The 16,185-nt window shown below is 37.3% G+C and overlaps 1 protein-coding gene across 1 annotated transcript; it reads right to left on the bottom strand.

The window, feature by feature from the left end:
- Positions 1-2,741: 2,741 nt before the first annotated feature.
- Positions 2,742-6,884, bottom strand: LOC106316534 (long chain acyl-CoA synthetase 5). The gene is made up of 18 exons (XM_013754436.1): positions 6,717-6,884; positions 6,451-6,514; positions 6,263-6,352; positions 6,108-6,164; positions 5,976-6,024; positions 5,756-5,832; positions 5,579-5,618; positions 5,392-5,486; positions 5,062-5,229; positions 4,867-4,977; positions 4,668-4,755; positions 4,534-4,600; positions 4,380-4,455; positions 4,169-4,286; positions 3,708-4,093; positions 3,426-3,608; positions 3,193-3,312; positions 2,742-3,010 (listed from the first exon to the last, which is right to left on the bottom strand). Exons 1-18 carry the CDS (start codon positions 6,869-6,871, stop codon positions 2,954-2,956), a joined length of 2,001 nt encoding a protein of 666 aa, XP_013609890.1. The 5' UTR covers positions 6,872-6,884; the 3' UTR covers positions 2,742-2,953.
- Between the last annotated feature and the right edge of the window lie 9,301 nt (positions 6,885-16,185).

Below are 16,185 nucleotides of genomic sequence, written 5' to 3'. Positions count from 1 at the left end.
TGGTATAATCGGCTTGAAAATTGGAAAATATGAAAAGCTCACTTTTTTTTCACTGAAGATTCAGAGATCAACTTTTCTAATTAGATCTATTAGTTTGAGTGTAAATACAAAAAAAATGAAAGAACAATTGAGAAAAAAAATATCTGGCAGCCAATGAAACAGGGTTATAGGTCGTGTAACCAGTAGTATAGACATTTCGGTTTCATCTTCTTCCTTAGGGTTACATTACTACACTTCATTAAAGTTAAGCTGAAAAAACAAAAACTTCAGTTGTTGGCGCATCGAAACCATTACCAGTGACTCAAGATAGGGATCTTAGCCACTACACCAACTTATCTTCTTCTTTTTGTAGTAAGCTGCATCATATAATATATATACACAATAAGTAGTATAAAAGCTCTAAAAATCCCTGAATAATATTTGTATAATCCCAATAATTCGGAGCCAGTCTCTACGCGACCGCACGTACGGCGTTCAGCGCAATGCCGAACAAGGTTTATAATAATCGTGGTTTATATTTATGATCTTATTATTATTGGAATTCAAGAAAAAAAATAAGATTAAACATTTATTTTATTTTGATGAAAAAAGCCAAACAAAATATTCTATTGGAATACAATTAATCATTCAAAAAGTGAATATTTAGCACTGGCATACATCAAAAGATAGTATTGAAGTATTTTAACATTTATAAATCAATGTTTCTCAATAAATGGTGGCCATTAGATCACTTAATGTCGAAAGTGATCCCTTTCAACTATATGAGAAAAATAAAAAAATATTTGGTTATGAATTACCAAATTTAAATTTAGTTAGAACACTTATGTACTTTGTAAATTATACCTGGCATAATGTGTCATTTGCTATTAATACTGTGATAAAATAGGTTTGTCTTCTACACAAAGACAATGAAAATCACTTCTTTCCTTCGTTATCTAGAACTATTAATTTAAAATTAATTTATTTTAATTTTTGAAAATATAAATGATTAGTTTTGTCCATGTAGAATATTTATTAGATTCACATATAATCCCAATACTAACAGAATGAAATCATTTTGCACCATGATATGAATCAAGTAAAGAACGTGTATAGTTATTATATTCAATAAATCAGTAAATTTGATCAAGCAGTGGGTTCCACGTAAATATAAAAGAGAGATTGATAAGAGGAAGAATGAAATGTCAGTCTTAGTTAACAAGGACACAAGTATTAGTTAACAAGGACACAAGTATTAGCACTTGATTGAAATGTATAAGGCCTTAATCTCTCTTTTAGATTAAGGCACTGCTGTTTCACAGTGCTTGATCTTTCAGATGGAAATGTCAGTCATATGTGGCTTAGCGGTTATGTACACTAATATCAGCACGTAAGTTAATTATTAACCCCATCTTTAGTTGATAAACAACAAACATGGAACATGACTTTTTTGTTGATAAATAATATGTTATCTGTTTTGTTATTGGTTTATCAGTTTGACAGGATAGATATAGGCTATCATAACGTCACCGCATAGCTAAATATGGATTTCCTTCGGTTTTGTTAGTTGATAATAAAAATGTTATCTGATAAGAGGATGGGTTATCAGTTATGACCTATAAATATCTACATGTGATGTGACTAAAAACACATCCAGTTCTTCGTGTAAACAAACATGCATGGAACATACTTGCCAGTAGATAAATAATTTTTTATCTGATTTGGTAGTGGATTGGCAGCTTGGAGGGAAAGTTATAGTCTATCAGATACTCACCCCATATATAAATAAGGCCTCTGTGGGGGTTGTTAGTTGCTAATGAGGGTGTTAGCTGATAAGTGAATTGTTTATCAGTTATGTACATCAATATGACCACATGTCTAAAATATGGACACCATGGTTTTAGTGTAGGCACAATATATGTAACCTACATATGGTAGCTGGTAATTAAAATATTAACTGATGAGTGGATTGTTTGTCATTTAAGTCCCACAAGATCATCACGCATGGGTCCAATGTTGTTAGTTGATACCTAATATTGTTTGAAACTCGACCATGCAAGAAAAGTATATGCCAAAGATAAGATTTAATAATATCTCTGTAACAAGTAAAACCAGAAAATAAAAAAAGTTGGGTGAAAAAAACTATATTAATCTAAGACTGCTTTTTTGAAAAGGTGTCGTAGAAATTAAAGGCCAATTGTTTTGCAGCTTCTGCGAGAACGCAAGGAGTAATAGCCTTACATTGATCAACACCACCTGAGGCGTGAGCTTCATCAAGAGCATTATCATGATGGCTGATTCGTTCACCAGTCGGTTCCTCGCCAGCCAGTCGGTTCCTCGCCAGCCGCAAACACTTTCAAAGGGAGGTTGATTTCTTGCATCATACGATTAAGAAATCAAAGCTCTATCTTTGACCAAGTTTTGGTTTTAGGAGAAGAAATAAAATAAATTTTGGATAACAGAGGAATGAATCAATGAATTGGTAGGTGTTGAATTAATGCTTAGACCGATGGAAAAATTATGTGTGTCCTGAGTCTCCTGACACTCAACGCAGAGGGTCTATGGCGTAGGGAAGGTAGGTGGTAGGGGTAAAATGGGAAGGAAATTTAGCATCAAAAATTATGGGTATATTGCAAAATAGAGGTTGGTTTAGGTGTATAGACACCAATTTCTGAATATAAAACCAACTGTTTTGTATAAAGATAGAAACCGATGTGTTGCTCAAATACGCCTAGTTAACAACCCGAAACTAAATTCTCCACTGTTTATAAGATATCGGGATAAAGTTCGTACAATGTCTAGGAACATGAAATTTTGAAATAAAATTATAGAGTAAGACATGTTGTAGTATGTTAAGATGCTATGCAGCATCTCAAAGACATTAACAAAACCTTATTTAGAGAAACGTAAATGAAGAAAGTCATGCCTGATCATGAAAAAGAAAGAATGAATGAAACTAGAATGTAGAAGGGATCTACTGTACTGAAGCTTGACCTTCCTTTGCAGTCTTGTACATATCATCAATCACATTCTATCAAAAAAAAAAAAAAAAAAAAGATTTAGAAATTAATAATTCATAACAGAAACTAAGTAAAATTATAAGGTAAACAATCAGAGGCAAACCTGGTTGCTGTGGCCACACTTCTTCTTCCTGCAGTTGACAGCCCTTGGGTGCAGACGGCTCAAAACCGTCAAAAATGATGCAAAACTCACCTGATAGTATTTGAGTAATTGAGGCCTCTTCTTCTTGTAGGTAGGAGTAAGAAGGTCTCTTTCAATGTCGAAAGCCACAGGTTCCAAATGAACAGCTCTAATGATCTCAAAACCCTTCAACTACAGATGCAGAGTATTAAAGAGACAAAAGAAGATTTTGATCAAAAAAAAAAAAAGGGAGACAAAAGAAGACAAGACGAGAGATCAAATAAAGAAGAAAAAGAAGAAGAAACCTTTCTCTCTTTGGCTGTCTTAACGAGTTCTCCAAGTAGGAATGCTCTTGCTTTTGTGTTTTGACATATAGAGTCGAAGTCTCCATTCACTCCATTCTCCGCGGCCCAGCGTTCAAGAGTTTGCTGACTTGGGTTAGCGACTGCTATAAGGAAGGACTCAAAGCTGTTCCCATACACCCATATCTAATATAAAACAAACATATTAATGAAAATTTAATGATAATGGTAAAAAAAAAACATGTCAGAAGATTTATAGTTCACTGAGCTAAAGTTCTGACTTACTGAATCAATGGCTTCTACTTGACCGTACACATTTTCTAAATTCTCAACTGCAACGTACTCCCCTTGCGCGAGTTTGAAGATGTTCTTTTTCCGGTCAATTATCTTCATGCTTCCATCTGGCTGCCACTCACCAATATCACCTGTGTGAAACCATCCATCAATAAGAACCTCTTTGGTGAGGTCTTCACGTTTGTGGTATCCAGAAAACAGAGTTTTCCCACGGATGCAGATTTCGCCTCGTGGAATACTTCCAAGAGCATCGTATTCCATGTCAGGGACAGATTCTAGGCGAATATCCACGTTTGGCACTGGTGGACCAACAGTTCCAAGCATGTCAAGTTCGTCAGGGAAGGTAACAAAAGTACCAGCACAGCTCTCAGTTAGACCTACACCAAGAAAAAGATCATAAGAATAAAAGAGATCGTTCTACATATCATTTTAATTTGGGTCTGAAGGGATACCATATCCTTGTAGAACATGACAACATGCCACAACTCTAAGAAATGACTCTATGTGACTAGCAAGAGGAGCTGCTCCAGATAGAATAATCCTCACATTTCCTCCCAGTCCTTGTTTAACCTTTGAGAGAGATTAGGTATAAAAAGAATTGTACCTAACTTGACGTCTTATAAGAGTTTCATAAAATTTTAAGAGTTCTGAAGAAGTTGCTACCTTGTTGAAGACAAGTTTGTCACAGAATGGAGCTGCTTCGACATGAGACTGCCCCTTCTTCATATTTCCGAATTTACTAAGCACGTTTTGGATGTGTTAGATCAATATACGTGTAACACAAGTTATAGGTAGTACAGAGAAAGCCTGAACTTACTAGGAGAAAGCAACATTGAAAACTTTCTTTTTGAAGAAACCACCATCGGATAGTTTTTGCTGCAGACCTATTGGAGCATGACATGTTAACATATCAATGGTTGAATATATCTCAAGATTGGATAAAAATAATACCTGTGTATACTCGTTCTAGGACACGAGGAACAGCGCAGAAAATACTTGGCTTTAGCTCACCAAGGTCTTCAATCAACAACTTCACATCCTGAGGACAGACAGACCATAAGACACATGAACATATCAAACATTAGCAAGAAGAACATAACAAACAAATACATAACTGGGTTGGAAGATCAGAATCTTGAGATGTACTCACCCCGCGCCAGAAACCGATTGAACCACCAACTTGAATAATGCACTCCTCCACAGCCCGGTCAAAGACGTGCGCAAGAGGAAGATAAGATATGTAGACATCTTTCTCAGTAAGCTGTTTGTTTAATTTAGAACATTTCAGCTCAAAGTTGCAGATTTTCCATGTGAATCATGACAAATTAGAAAGAGGAAAACTCACGGATTCGTTAAAAATCGCTAGGAAATGCCTCACTCCAGCTGTTATGGTAACAATGCTCTCATTTGACATCAGAACTCCTTTTGGGTCACCAGTGGTTCCGCTAGTATACATAATTGTGCAAATGTCGCTTTTCTTTTTAACAGGAAGATCATACTGCTTACCTTCACCCTGTCATAGAGGAAACAAAAACAAAACTAAATAAGGGAGATTAGAGATATCATACTTTTTTTTTTTTTTTAGAGATATCATACTATTTATGAATGACATCGTCAAAGGATGAGTAAATAAGTAAAAAAAAAAATCAGAATAACGCAAATGAAAGTCTCCTACCAGCTTCAAGAACTCATCCCAAGCATGTATTACCAGTCCTAACTTTTCAGCTTCTTCTTTCTGTTCCGATTTGACACCGCCAAAGCTCACAACAGCTTTGCATTTGTAGTCAAACACATTTTCATCATTAGCATCACAAAGTTTAGAGAAGAGGAAAAAGTTGAATGAATCAGTTAGTATGACTCACTTTTCATATACTTTGTGGAGTTTGGACATGTCTTAAAAAGCTGACAATTGAATGGAAAATGAAGTTAACCACACAGAGTAGTACAAATGTGTAGATCTCAATGATGTCAGAAGCTTTGGGCTAACTCAGGAGTTATTTATAAGTCACGATAGAATATATGATACAAAAGAAAGATACCTCAGGAATCTTTTTCTCCTCTACAAAAGCAATGGAAACTTCTGCATGGGAAATAATAAACTCCACGGCACCAGAGCCTGTGTTCAAAACTGGACGTTACTACACCAGAAAGACTCAGAAGAGTTCAATCTCCAAAAAAGCATATTTTGGGCTATACTAGTAGTAGAGCAAGCTTAAGAAGAGTTAAAAAACAAAACTTGTTTATATAGAGAAGGCATACCTAAAGTATCGTAAAAAGGAACACAATAGAGCCCATGTGCATTGCATGCCTGCATCAGAAGTTTCACCTTTAAATCTCCGGAGCAAAAGAAATCAAACGATATATTAGCAAAGTTTAATATGTTTAACGTACCTCCATGCTTATGATCCACTCAGGACAGTTTGCACCATAAATACCACATTTTCCTCCCTACATTTCCACATATCCGGAAAAGGACAAACTCTAAGGTACAAGAGAATCACATTTAAAGAAAGAAGACACTGGAGATGGCAGAAATGAATATGAACCTCCTCAATCCCGCAGCTACGGAGAGAGTTTCCAAGTTTTAGGACAATGTCATATACTTCTTTGTATGTCTTCCACTCATACTTTCCTGCCTGAGAAGAAATTCTATCAACTCCGAACACAGTATTAATTATATCACAAAGCTAAAATAAATAAATAAATAAATACAAAAGAAAAATGGGTAGGACACCTTGTTGTTCACAATCTCACGTCGACCAAGCATGCGATTGTTTGGATATTTCTCAACAGCCGTGCTACAAGAAAAGAACCAAACAGAACGAAGAAAACATTACAATCACGGATCAACACCATTTTCCGCAAAAGAATCCTCAAGAAATGGCAATGCAACGAGAGAGAAACAAAAAGAAAAGCCAAAGTATTCACTGAAAGTATAATAACATCAAAAAGTTATTTTCCTGGAAAATGAAAAAAAATGGAAACGAGAATTTCACCGACCGGAAAATATCCCAACAGCTGTCGATCCCGTCGATAGGGTTAGGGAAACCGTCTTTGGCGAAAGTACTGCGATAGACAGGACCAATGGAGGGTTTTCCATCGGTGGCTTCCTTAGCAGCTTCCACCTCGATGATGAATCTCTTCTGGGACGTCATCTCTCTGCTTTCTCTTTCTTTCTCTCTCTGTCTAGCTATATTTGAAACTTCATAAGCGGAAGAGTGAGTTCGCGGCTTAAAACCCGGCGGTTAAAGAGACCTTCCCAACTCTATTTCACTGTTCGTTTGTCGTTATGGCCCATTTTAAAAGGCTCATAATAAGCCCAATATTACTCGCTATGGCCCTGCCCAATAGTATAATTTTGAGTTTAAAAATGTCCTGCCTAATCGGGTTGGAGTAGATTTTTCGCGAGTCCGGATCGGTTCAGATCTATAATAAAAATACTTGTAAAATATCCATAATATTCGGATCCGTATCAGATCTAGATCAGGTTTGGGTATTTAGGATCTAAAAAGAATATGAAATACCCAAACTAGAGATGTCAAACAGGTTTACCCATCCTGTTCCGTCCCGTACTGCGGCGGGTTAGTCATCGAGCGGGTCACAGAGGGTATGTCCCGCGCGGGCTGCGGTCTTCAAAATACCGGTCCGAACCCGTACCGCAAAATATATAGGCTTTCGCGGGCCGTCCCGCGGAACGCCTCCTTATCAAACCGCCTGCTACATCTTCTTTCATGAATGTTCAAGTAGAAGAGTTGTCTAAGAGAGTTGAAGAGAGCTCGTTAAGTTTCACTAAAGCCTTATCAAAATCAATGCCACAAAGCTCCGTTTGTGCTTGCGTTTTTGAGTTAAAAAGCCTTCTTTTGTTATCAGCATAAGCTTTTGTTAAGTTTGAATCTGATTGAGTTGTTGTCTTTGTAATAATTTGGCTCAAGTGTTTTATGTCTTCATCAAACCATCTCTCTTTTTAATTATTTGGATTGCAAAAAAAATTGTAAATCACTTTGCCAAATTATACAAGTGGTGTGATATACAACAAACTTTTCTCCTAAACAACACCATTGTAACCAATTTTTTTTTTAATTTAAGAAAAACACCACTTCACAGTACTGAAAACAAAATCAATCAACTTAAATAAGAAATATCACATTGTAATAAAGCAATTCATAGTTGTGTATAATAAAAAGAGAAAACCAAATCCAAACACCACAAGAACTCGAATCGTCATCGCTGGAGCTAGAGTCGTCATCGCCGGAGCTCGAATCATTATCGCCGGAACTCCTTATGTTTTCTGGGGGGAAAGTCACAAGAATCTCTTTTTTCTCACATTTTTCTCGTTTTTTCAGGTAAAATAAGAAATGAAGAAAAAAATGTGGGTCCATGTAATCCCGCATGACCCGTTTCGGCACATCCCGCAAAAGGCCCAGTCCTGCAAAGACCCGTCCCGCGAGGCCCGCGACCTAGGCCTAGAAAACCTCGTCCCAATACCGTCCTGCGACAGTCTTTTACGGGCCAGACCCGCGGTCCAGATCCATAATTGTCATCTCTAACCCAAACTCCATCAAATTTAGTCGATATTTGTCATATATATCTAAAATTTTACAAAATAACTTTAATTAAACTATTAATAATTAAAATAAAAAATTTAAACTCTAAATTTTACATTTTAAAGATTCATATTACTTAAAAATGTTACAAAGTATATTGTTAACAAAATATATTTCAACTAATTCATAAAATAATATATATATATAATAGAACACAAAAAAATCATAATTTTGGATATACATGTTTTTAAATCGGATACAAATCCGTTCTTATCGGGTCGGATCTATTCGATACCGATTTTTTGGATAAAAGAATTTTGGATCCAAAAAATACTTGTAAATTTTCGGTTCGGTTTTGGATCGGATATTTTCAGAATGATTCTGGTTTGAGTTTTTGTGTCAAGATTAAAATGCTCAGGCCTAATTTTGAGCCAGTCGAGACAAGTTCTTGCAAACTATCAGAACAAAGGCGGTAAACCTAGGAAAAAATAAGAAAATCACATCTGTTTTTTTTAAATTTAAATTAAAAGTTGTATACAGTAAGTAGCAGAGCCGTGCGAACACTAGCCAGTAGCCGCTGCCCAAAGCGATAGAGAGATTAAAAAACAAATTACGAAAAATATAAAAGCTATCGTTGTTTCGTGTAATAGAATCCTGGAACAATATTTTTAATCATAAGAAATGCTTATAAACTTTTTAAAAATAGATGCCCTAAGCTTGAGGCAAAAAATAGATATCCTAAGCGAACCTTATTTATTTCTCATGTAAGCACGGCTCTGGTAAGTAGATCTATAAGAACACCAGGTAAACCTTGTAACAAGATTATTTTGTCAACTGATTTGTATTCAAAAAAACATAAAGGGAAAGCATGGTACATGCCCCGTATTCGACAACAACACCACAACATATTAAATCGAAAAGAATTAGCAAAATGAGATACATCTAACTAAATTTTATCCCAATAATATTTACACATTAAATGTTGGAGGATTAGGTTAATAGAATTCTAGCCTTATGCTAATTGAAGTCTTTGTTAAAATAAAAATAAAATATTAATTTTTACATTTTCCACAGAAAAAAGAAAGCACAAAATAATAAAAACTCATGGACACGTCTACTAGAAAAGATCACGTCTTTTCTCTTGAGATCATTGATCTCTCTGAATTCATGCTGCTTGTAGTTAAATAATGCTTCTAGATTGTTAAAACATGATGCTCTTTTTCATAGAGAGTTTCAGGCCATTAAGCATTGTCACCCAGTAGTCAAGTGCTAAAGTAATTAAATTTTATTGTAGGAAGTGAAATGAACCAGATTGTCTAGAGAAAGATCAAAACTGAAGTTTGCAACATCATGTCATCTATATGCACAGATATACACATACAGTAACAAAAGAACATACAAGAATAGTTGATCTTGATCCAGCAAAAGCTTACTATACTTTTTCAGTTTCAGATAGAGTAAAGTTGCTTATGTTGGATTTTATCTTGTTGAATTTGAGGCCAGAATCAATCTATTCTTCTCTATTCAACTTGCAATCAAGTAATTGTCACTCTGACAAATCTCCTCATGAGAATCTATATTTTGATTCTATCAATCCAAAGATGATTTCATTTCATATGTATGGATTATTAGAAAAGAAGACATGATATATACCTGGTATTTTAGCAATAATAAAATATGGATTCTTGCGAATGGAACTCTCAGAGTTGTTGCTGACTGAATCCAACTTCACTAGTGAGTTGCTGAAGAGACGAATTTTTGGTCCGTGAAGCGGTGTTACACATGGAAAAAAATGTATCACACAAAATTTAGAAGAATAAAAACAGACCTCAAAATGCACTAATGTAGAATATTTTCATATGTTTATTTGACGTGATTAGAATTAAAGAAACATTTTTAGATAATAAATTGTAAAATTTGGTGATGTTAACATATAGGAAATATTATAGTATTAGACAATAGAAAAGGTTATTTGATATATATTTTAACTTTTATCTAGAATTAGATTAGAACTTTTTACATTGTAATTTTCATATAGAAACACAAAGGTTTTAGGGTTTTATAACTGAGTGAACTAAAAACTTGATCAAAATTTGTTGTGTCAAGCAAGGTGGATAGACTAGGAATTAATCCCTACCGAGTCGTATAATTTGGATCAAGCAAGTATATAAGAGATTTGTGTAAATGATTTCTAATAAAATAGATATGTGTTCTTGGAATTACTTTGTGTCTTTTGTTTATGTTAAATCTAGATTATGCAATTAGTATTAAAGCGGGACACCTAAACGAAAGAGAATTTTTCGAACACATGTGAGATCCGGAAAAGGGAATATGTCAACTTTGGGTACAAAATAATGAATATGTTTGACTAGAAACTCAAAATTGCATTGATTTCAATTTTAATTTGACGTTTTAGTCAAAAAATTAATGTTTTTTTCTTTCTAGAATGTCTAATAGAACAGAATGTCTGAGTGATATGTTAAAAAAATTATGTTAAGAGATAATATATCTTAAAATTATTAAATAATCGTGTTTTCGATACACACAAGGAAACACATAGAAAGAATTTGGTAGACAAAGTCACCGAATCCATAATTGCATAAGAGAACATAAATTTCTCCTATGCTTTCTCGCCGTGATGGTGTTTCGGACATTCCTGTCGATGGTTTTGAAGATGATTTGAGTAGAGGCATGACCGTTGTTGTGGACCGATGAATTCCGCTGTCGCCAGATGTTGTAAATTGTGATTCAGTCACTAACTTTCGCAAGGTAGACGGAGCTGAGGGAGATCGTCGGGTCCAGGAAAGCAGTTCATCCCAAGTGAGAAACAGTCGCGGGGAGGTGCAGAAGCAGCAGTTTGTGTGAATGTTTAACCCCCATGAAGCCATGCACACTTTAGTTGGCAGACGGTTGAGAGAAGCCAGCCACATGTTGAAGGCCTGACGGGGAATAGCACCACTGAACCAAACAGCCTTTGTCCATTGCTTTGGTGAGACCCTAGGTCTTAGGACCTCCCACGTTTTAGATGAGGAATAGCCATGGCAGTCGGGGTTGTCTGCTATCCAATGATAAGTGTTCTCAGCTGATTGGAGGTGAGGCAGAGGTAGAGTTGTCAAGTGAATCTGGAGTGTTAAGGCCATGTCTGATCGTGGAGATGACAATCTCCATCCCACTTCACTTGAGGCTTCTCAGACAGTGGCATTGATTGGTACATTAAGATCTCTTGGTCTGGCTTGTCCTATGAATTCAATGAGGTGCCCAAATGGCGTCCAAAGATCATACCAAAACAGAGTAGTTTCACCATTTTTTATACTACACTTTAGGAAAATGGTTGGTAGTGGCTTCAAAGAGATGATGGATTCCCAGGAGGCAGAGTCTGAGTTCTTTGCTTCAGTTTCCCAAAAACTGGCGCTACGGAGGTGATGATGCTTGTGCCATCTGACACCCATAGAGATTCCGAGCCGGAGTGAAGTAGCCAGATGAATCTTAGGCAAAGCACTTTTTTCCATATGTTGAAGTTTCTTAGACCCAACCTTCCCTCCGATTTTTTTTGCTTCGATGTTACCAGACTAAAAGAATCTCGCACACATAGCTTCAATCTTCTTTATGCAGCCTTTTGGTAAGATAAATGTGGTGAGCCAGAAGTTTATTGTACCATAGATCACAAAACTGAACAATTGCAGCCAGCCCGCATAGCTAAGCATTTTTACAGTCCAGCTCCTAAAAGTTCTAGCAAGTTTTTCTAGAAGAGGGTCATATTCTTATAACCTAACCTTTCTATGCATCAGATGTAAGCCCAGGTATCTAATAAGAAATTTACCAATAGTATACTTGTACCTTTCGATTTGGAATGTCTCGGTGGTACTGAGCCCTGTTAAAAAGAGCTCTGACTTGTCTCTATTAACCAGCAGCCCAGACCATCCAGCAAAATCATCAAGGGTTTCAGTGATTGCGTGTAAATAAATAGAACCCCCATCAAAGAAGATCATCATATCGTCGGCAAACATCAGATGTGAGAGGCCAATAGCCTTAGTTCTTGGGTGATATGTGATATATCCAGTGTCAAACCGAGAGGAGAAAAGCTAAGAAGAACAAGTATGGTGATAAGGGGCCGCCTTGGCAAAAGCCTTTAGAGCTCTTGAAGTATCCTCCAGAAATTCCATTTACACTGACAGTGAAGGTCGGAGAGGTGATGCATTCAGCTATCCATTTTATGAAGATCTCAGGGATGCCAACAAAATGGAGGGTGGAGAGGATGAAATCCCACCGTATTGAGTCAAAAGCCTTCCTAAGATCGACTTTGAGCATACCTCGCCTTGAAATATTTCTTCGGTTGTAACCATGAACTACTTCAGTAGCAAGTAGACATTCTCTACCAAGAGCCTTCCCTTTATAAAGGCCGATTGGGATGTAGAGATCACACGCGGAAGGATGTCTTGAAGCCTCTTTGTTAGCAATCTTGAAATGACTTTGTAAAGGGTGTTGATGCATGAGATTGGTCTGAAGTCTTTTGCTCTTTCTGCATTTGGGACCTTAAGGATTAGAACCAATGTTGTAGCATTCCACTGATTCAGCAACCTGTCAGATTTAAAAAATTCCAAAACTGCATCAATGGCCTCAGCTCTTACAACGCTCCAAGATCCCGTGAAGAACTCAGCTGAGTACCCGTCCGGACCACTCGTTTTGTTTCTAATGAGGGAGAAGAACATGTCTTTGATTTCTTGCCTAGTAAAATCCTTTGTGCGATCACACTTTTGTTCTTCAGTACACCTGAAAGGCATTAGTTTTGACAGATCGCGTTGGTCATAGAGAGGAATGGTCTGCTCTTCAGCCAAGAGGTTAGAGAAGTAATCAATACAGATGTTCTGGACTTCAGCTTGGCCTTCAACCATGTTCTCGTGATCGTCAAGCAAGTAGTGAATGTAATTTATCGACCATCTCGTTGATATCAGTCTATGGTAGTAAGCCGAGTTACAATCACCTCCCTGAATCCACGTAATGTGAGTTTTCTGGAGGAGGAAGAGTTCCTCTGCTTTTGCTAAGATTGACCAACTTTCAAGAGCTGAAGCTTCCTTGTCCATATTTGATGATGATGGTTGACAAGGAGGTTGCTCTGAGCAGTGAGTAGACGTGAATGTGCTTCCTCAGCTCATTTTTCCAAGTTATAGTTCGCTTTGCAAAAGCTTCTTATGTTATTCTTTATCAACTTTAGCTTTCTAGAGATTCTGAACATTGTTGAACCATTAGCTCCGATAGAATACCATAGCTCAGAAAAAGCTCTCATTCTGCAGCAGGTAGTTATGAAACCTGATAGGCCTTTTAGCCCTGATGGAGTCTTGCTGAAAGACCACTCCACAAACAATATGATCAGAAAAATCAGGCTCTCCAAATATAGCATATGAAGACGACATCAAGTTTAGCCAATCCTCATTTACCAACACCCTGTCGAGTTTCTTTGCAATCAGATTTGTTTTGCTCTTATTTGTCGAGGTAAACGTTGGTCCTCTGAAGTTTAGGTCCGCCAAGTCAGCATCCAGCAGCACTTCTCTGAATAGTCTTGTTTTCGCATCAACGTTGAGAGAGACCGGACGAGAATGCTCCTTAGAGTCCAGGGTTTGGTTGAAGTTCCCTAAAATGATCCATAGCTTGCTTAAGATTCTTGGATCCCACTTCAAGTAGGACAGTTCCTCCCAAAGTTCTTTCCTTCGATCATCATCATTTGAGGCATACACAATCGAGATGATGCAAGTCATACTCTGGCTTGGAAAGATTACCTCCGAAGTTATCTTCTGAAGCGATTTTCTAAGCACAGAGACTCTTATAGATGGATGCCACACAACCCAAAGAACATATAATTTTCTTCATCCCCAGCCAGGTAAGATCCTAGTAACAAACTTCTGGTGCTTTGGTTGCTTCACATGAGTTTTTATAATACCTTTAAAAAGTGGTGTATTTTTCTTCCACCATTTCCTAAATCCGATGTGGTGGCTATATACATTGAAACCCCCACACATTTCAGCAAAAAAGGTCTATACACATAGATATTAGTGGTAAGAGGGAGTTACCCTTCGGTTTTTATTTTTAGTCCTTCTCGATAGGACTTTTATGTATTGAAGCTCTTCCTCCGGATCTACATTCATATCTGAGGATACAATGTTTGATGAGTCAGGATCCAGCCCCGAAGACTTGCCATCATCTGCACTCAGCTGGGCACTTTCCTGAGCAGTCACTAGAGCACTCTCATGCGCCTTAGCTAATGATTCTGTTTGAGGGAGCTTATGTGCAGGTGTAAGGCTACTGCTGTCTCTTTGGTGTAAGGTTCTTTTGTAGGACTTCTCAGAAGGGTTGACTACAGGATTTTACAAAGGGGTTTTGCAGACTTGCCATTGTTTGGCTGGAGCATCAGGTTTAAACCGTCAAGATGTCTTGTGCTTGTTATCGTGGAGTTTAGTGCAAGTGCATCTTTCAGTGGGGTGAGTAGTTGACTTGCAGTGTGTGTAGGTTATAGGGGCTTGCCTGCAGCGTTTGCTTGTGTGCCCAATCTCCTGGGATATTGAACACATAGGAGGCATCAATGGACTTGAGACAAGGACCCTCACAATATCGCCAGAATCAAACTGCACGTTTACTGCCTCAAGTAATGGCTTCCTTAGATCAATGACCGTGAAAACTTTTGCGACGTCAAGAATCGTCTTATTGGTTGTGTTGGGATGCATATACTTCGGGTGTCCCACGAGGCATGCGATGCGTTCTAGACCATCTTCATTGAAGAATATGAGTGTAACGTTTCTCAGTTCCAACCAGATCGGAGCCGACGACAGTTCTGGTTTTGTCGGGATGACTCTAGGTTCTCATTTGTCAACAAATATCGTCTGGCCCTCTATTTGCCACAAGCCGTGTTTTATGACATGATTCCTCGTGGAAGCATTTGAAATTCTGAATAAGAACATGTATCCCTCCATCTTCGACACTGTGATGTCTCTGTGGGTTCTATTCCAGATTTCATTCACTATATTATAGATGGTGTCCTGTGAAGGAGGTTCATGATAGAATTTCCCTAACACAAAACTATCCCAAAATCTTATGCTTTCTCAATAACAAAGTTTGGGATGTTTATACAGATTTCACTAGAAGGAAGGGTGAAAGGAGTTTCCTTTTTCTGGAGTTTATTGCCAATTCCTTTAGCCTTATCACATCAAGTGTTTGAAAGTGGCGTATCAGCGAAGTTGGCTTTTGATTGTGGGTGTTCTTTGGACAGGCATTGTGTGTTACCAGAGGAAACTTCGTGAAGAGCTTCATGGCAGGGTAAGGTCGGTGCTGGAACGGTTGCTTCCACAACTTTCACAGTAGCGACGTCAGAGCTCTTTTCTTGAGAGGTCAGAGATGCGCATGTCTCGGCAAGGGAGATTTTACGAGGTTCAGAATCTTCATCAGTCGATGTATGAACTACATGGGAGACAGCGGAATCATCGATTGAGCGGAATGCAAAACAATTAGAGATCTATGCTTCATCTTCTTTTTTTGGTGAAGGTTTTTAAAGGATTTTTTCTTCTCCATAAGGAAGAGAGGGTCGACGTCTCGAGTGACGCCAAAAAACGACGGAGAACGCTGTCAGTTTTGTGACAGCCAAAACCGTAATCGCTCAATTTGGGGTTGAGTGTGAGGCGGGTTGTTTTTACTATATCTTTTTACTTTACTAAATTATCTGACATATATCTTATTCAATATTGACATATTTTGTATTTTATTACAACTAAACTTATAAATGCAATATAAACTTGTAGTATTATAAGTTAAGGTATATAGTTGCATATAAGATGGTTTAGTAACATTTGCATTTCTTGAGAAGCAATCGTAAATATAGTTTTTATAAAATAAGGAATTCTATCACCGACAGAGATGTAACATTTTTCACATAGAGAGAG

This window comes from Brassica oleracea, chromosome C9 (assembly GCF_000695525.1).
Source record: "Brassica oleracea var. oleracea cultivar TO1000 chromosome C9, BOL, whole genome shotgun sequence".
Lineage (NCBI taxonomy): Eukaryota > Viridiplantae > Streptophyta > Magnoliopsida > Brassicales > Brassicaceae > Brassica > Brassica oleracea.
This window is presented reverse-complemented; position numbering and strand designations above follow the sequence as displayed.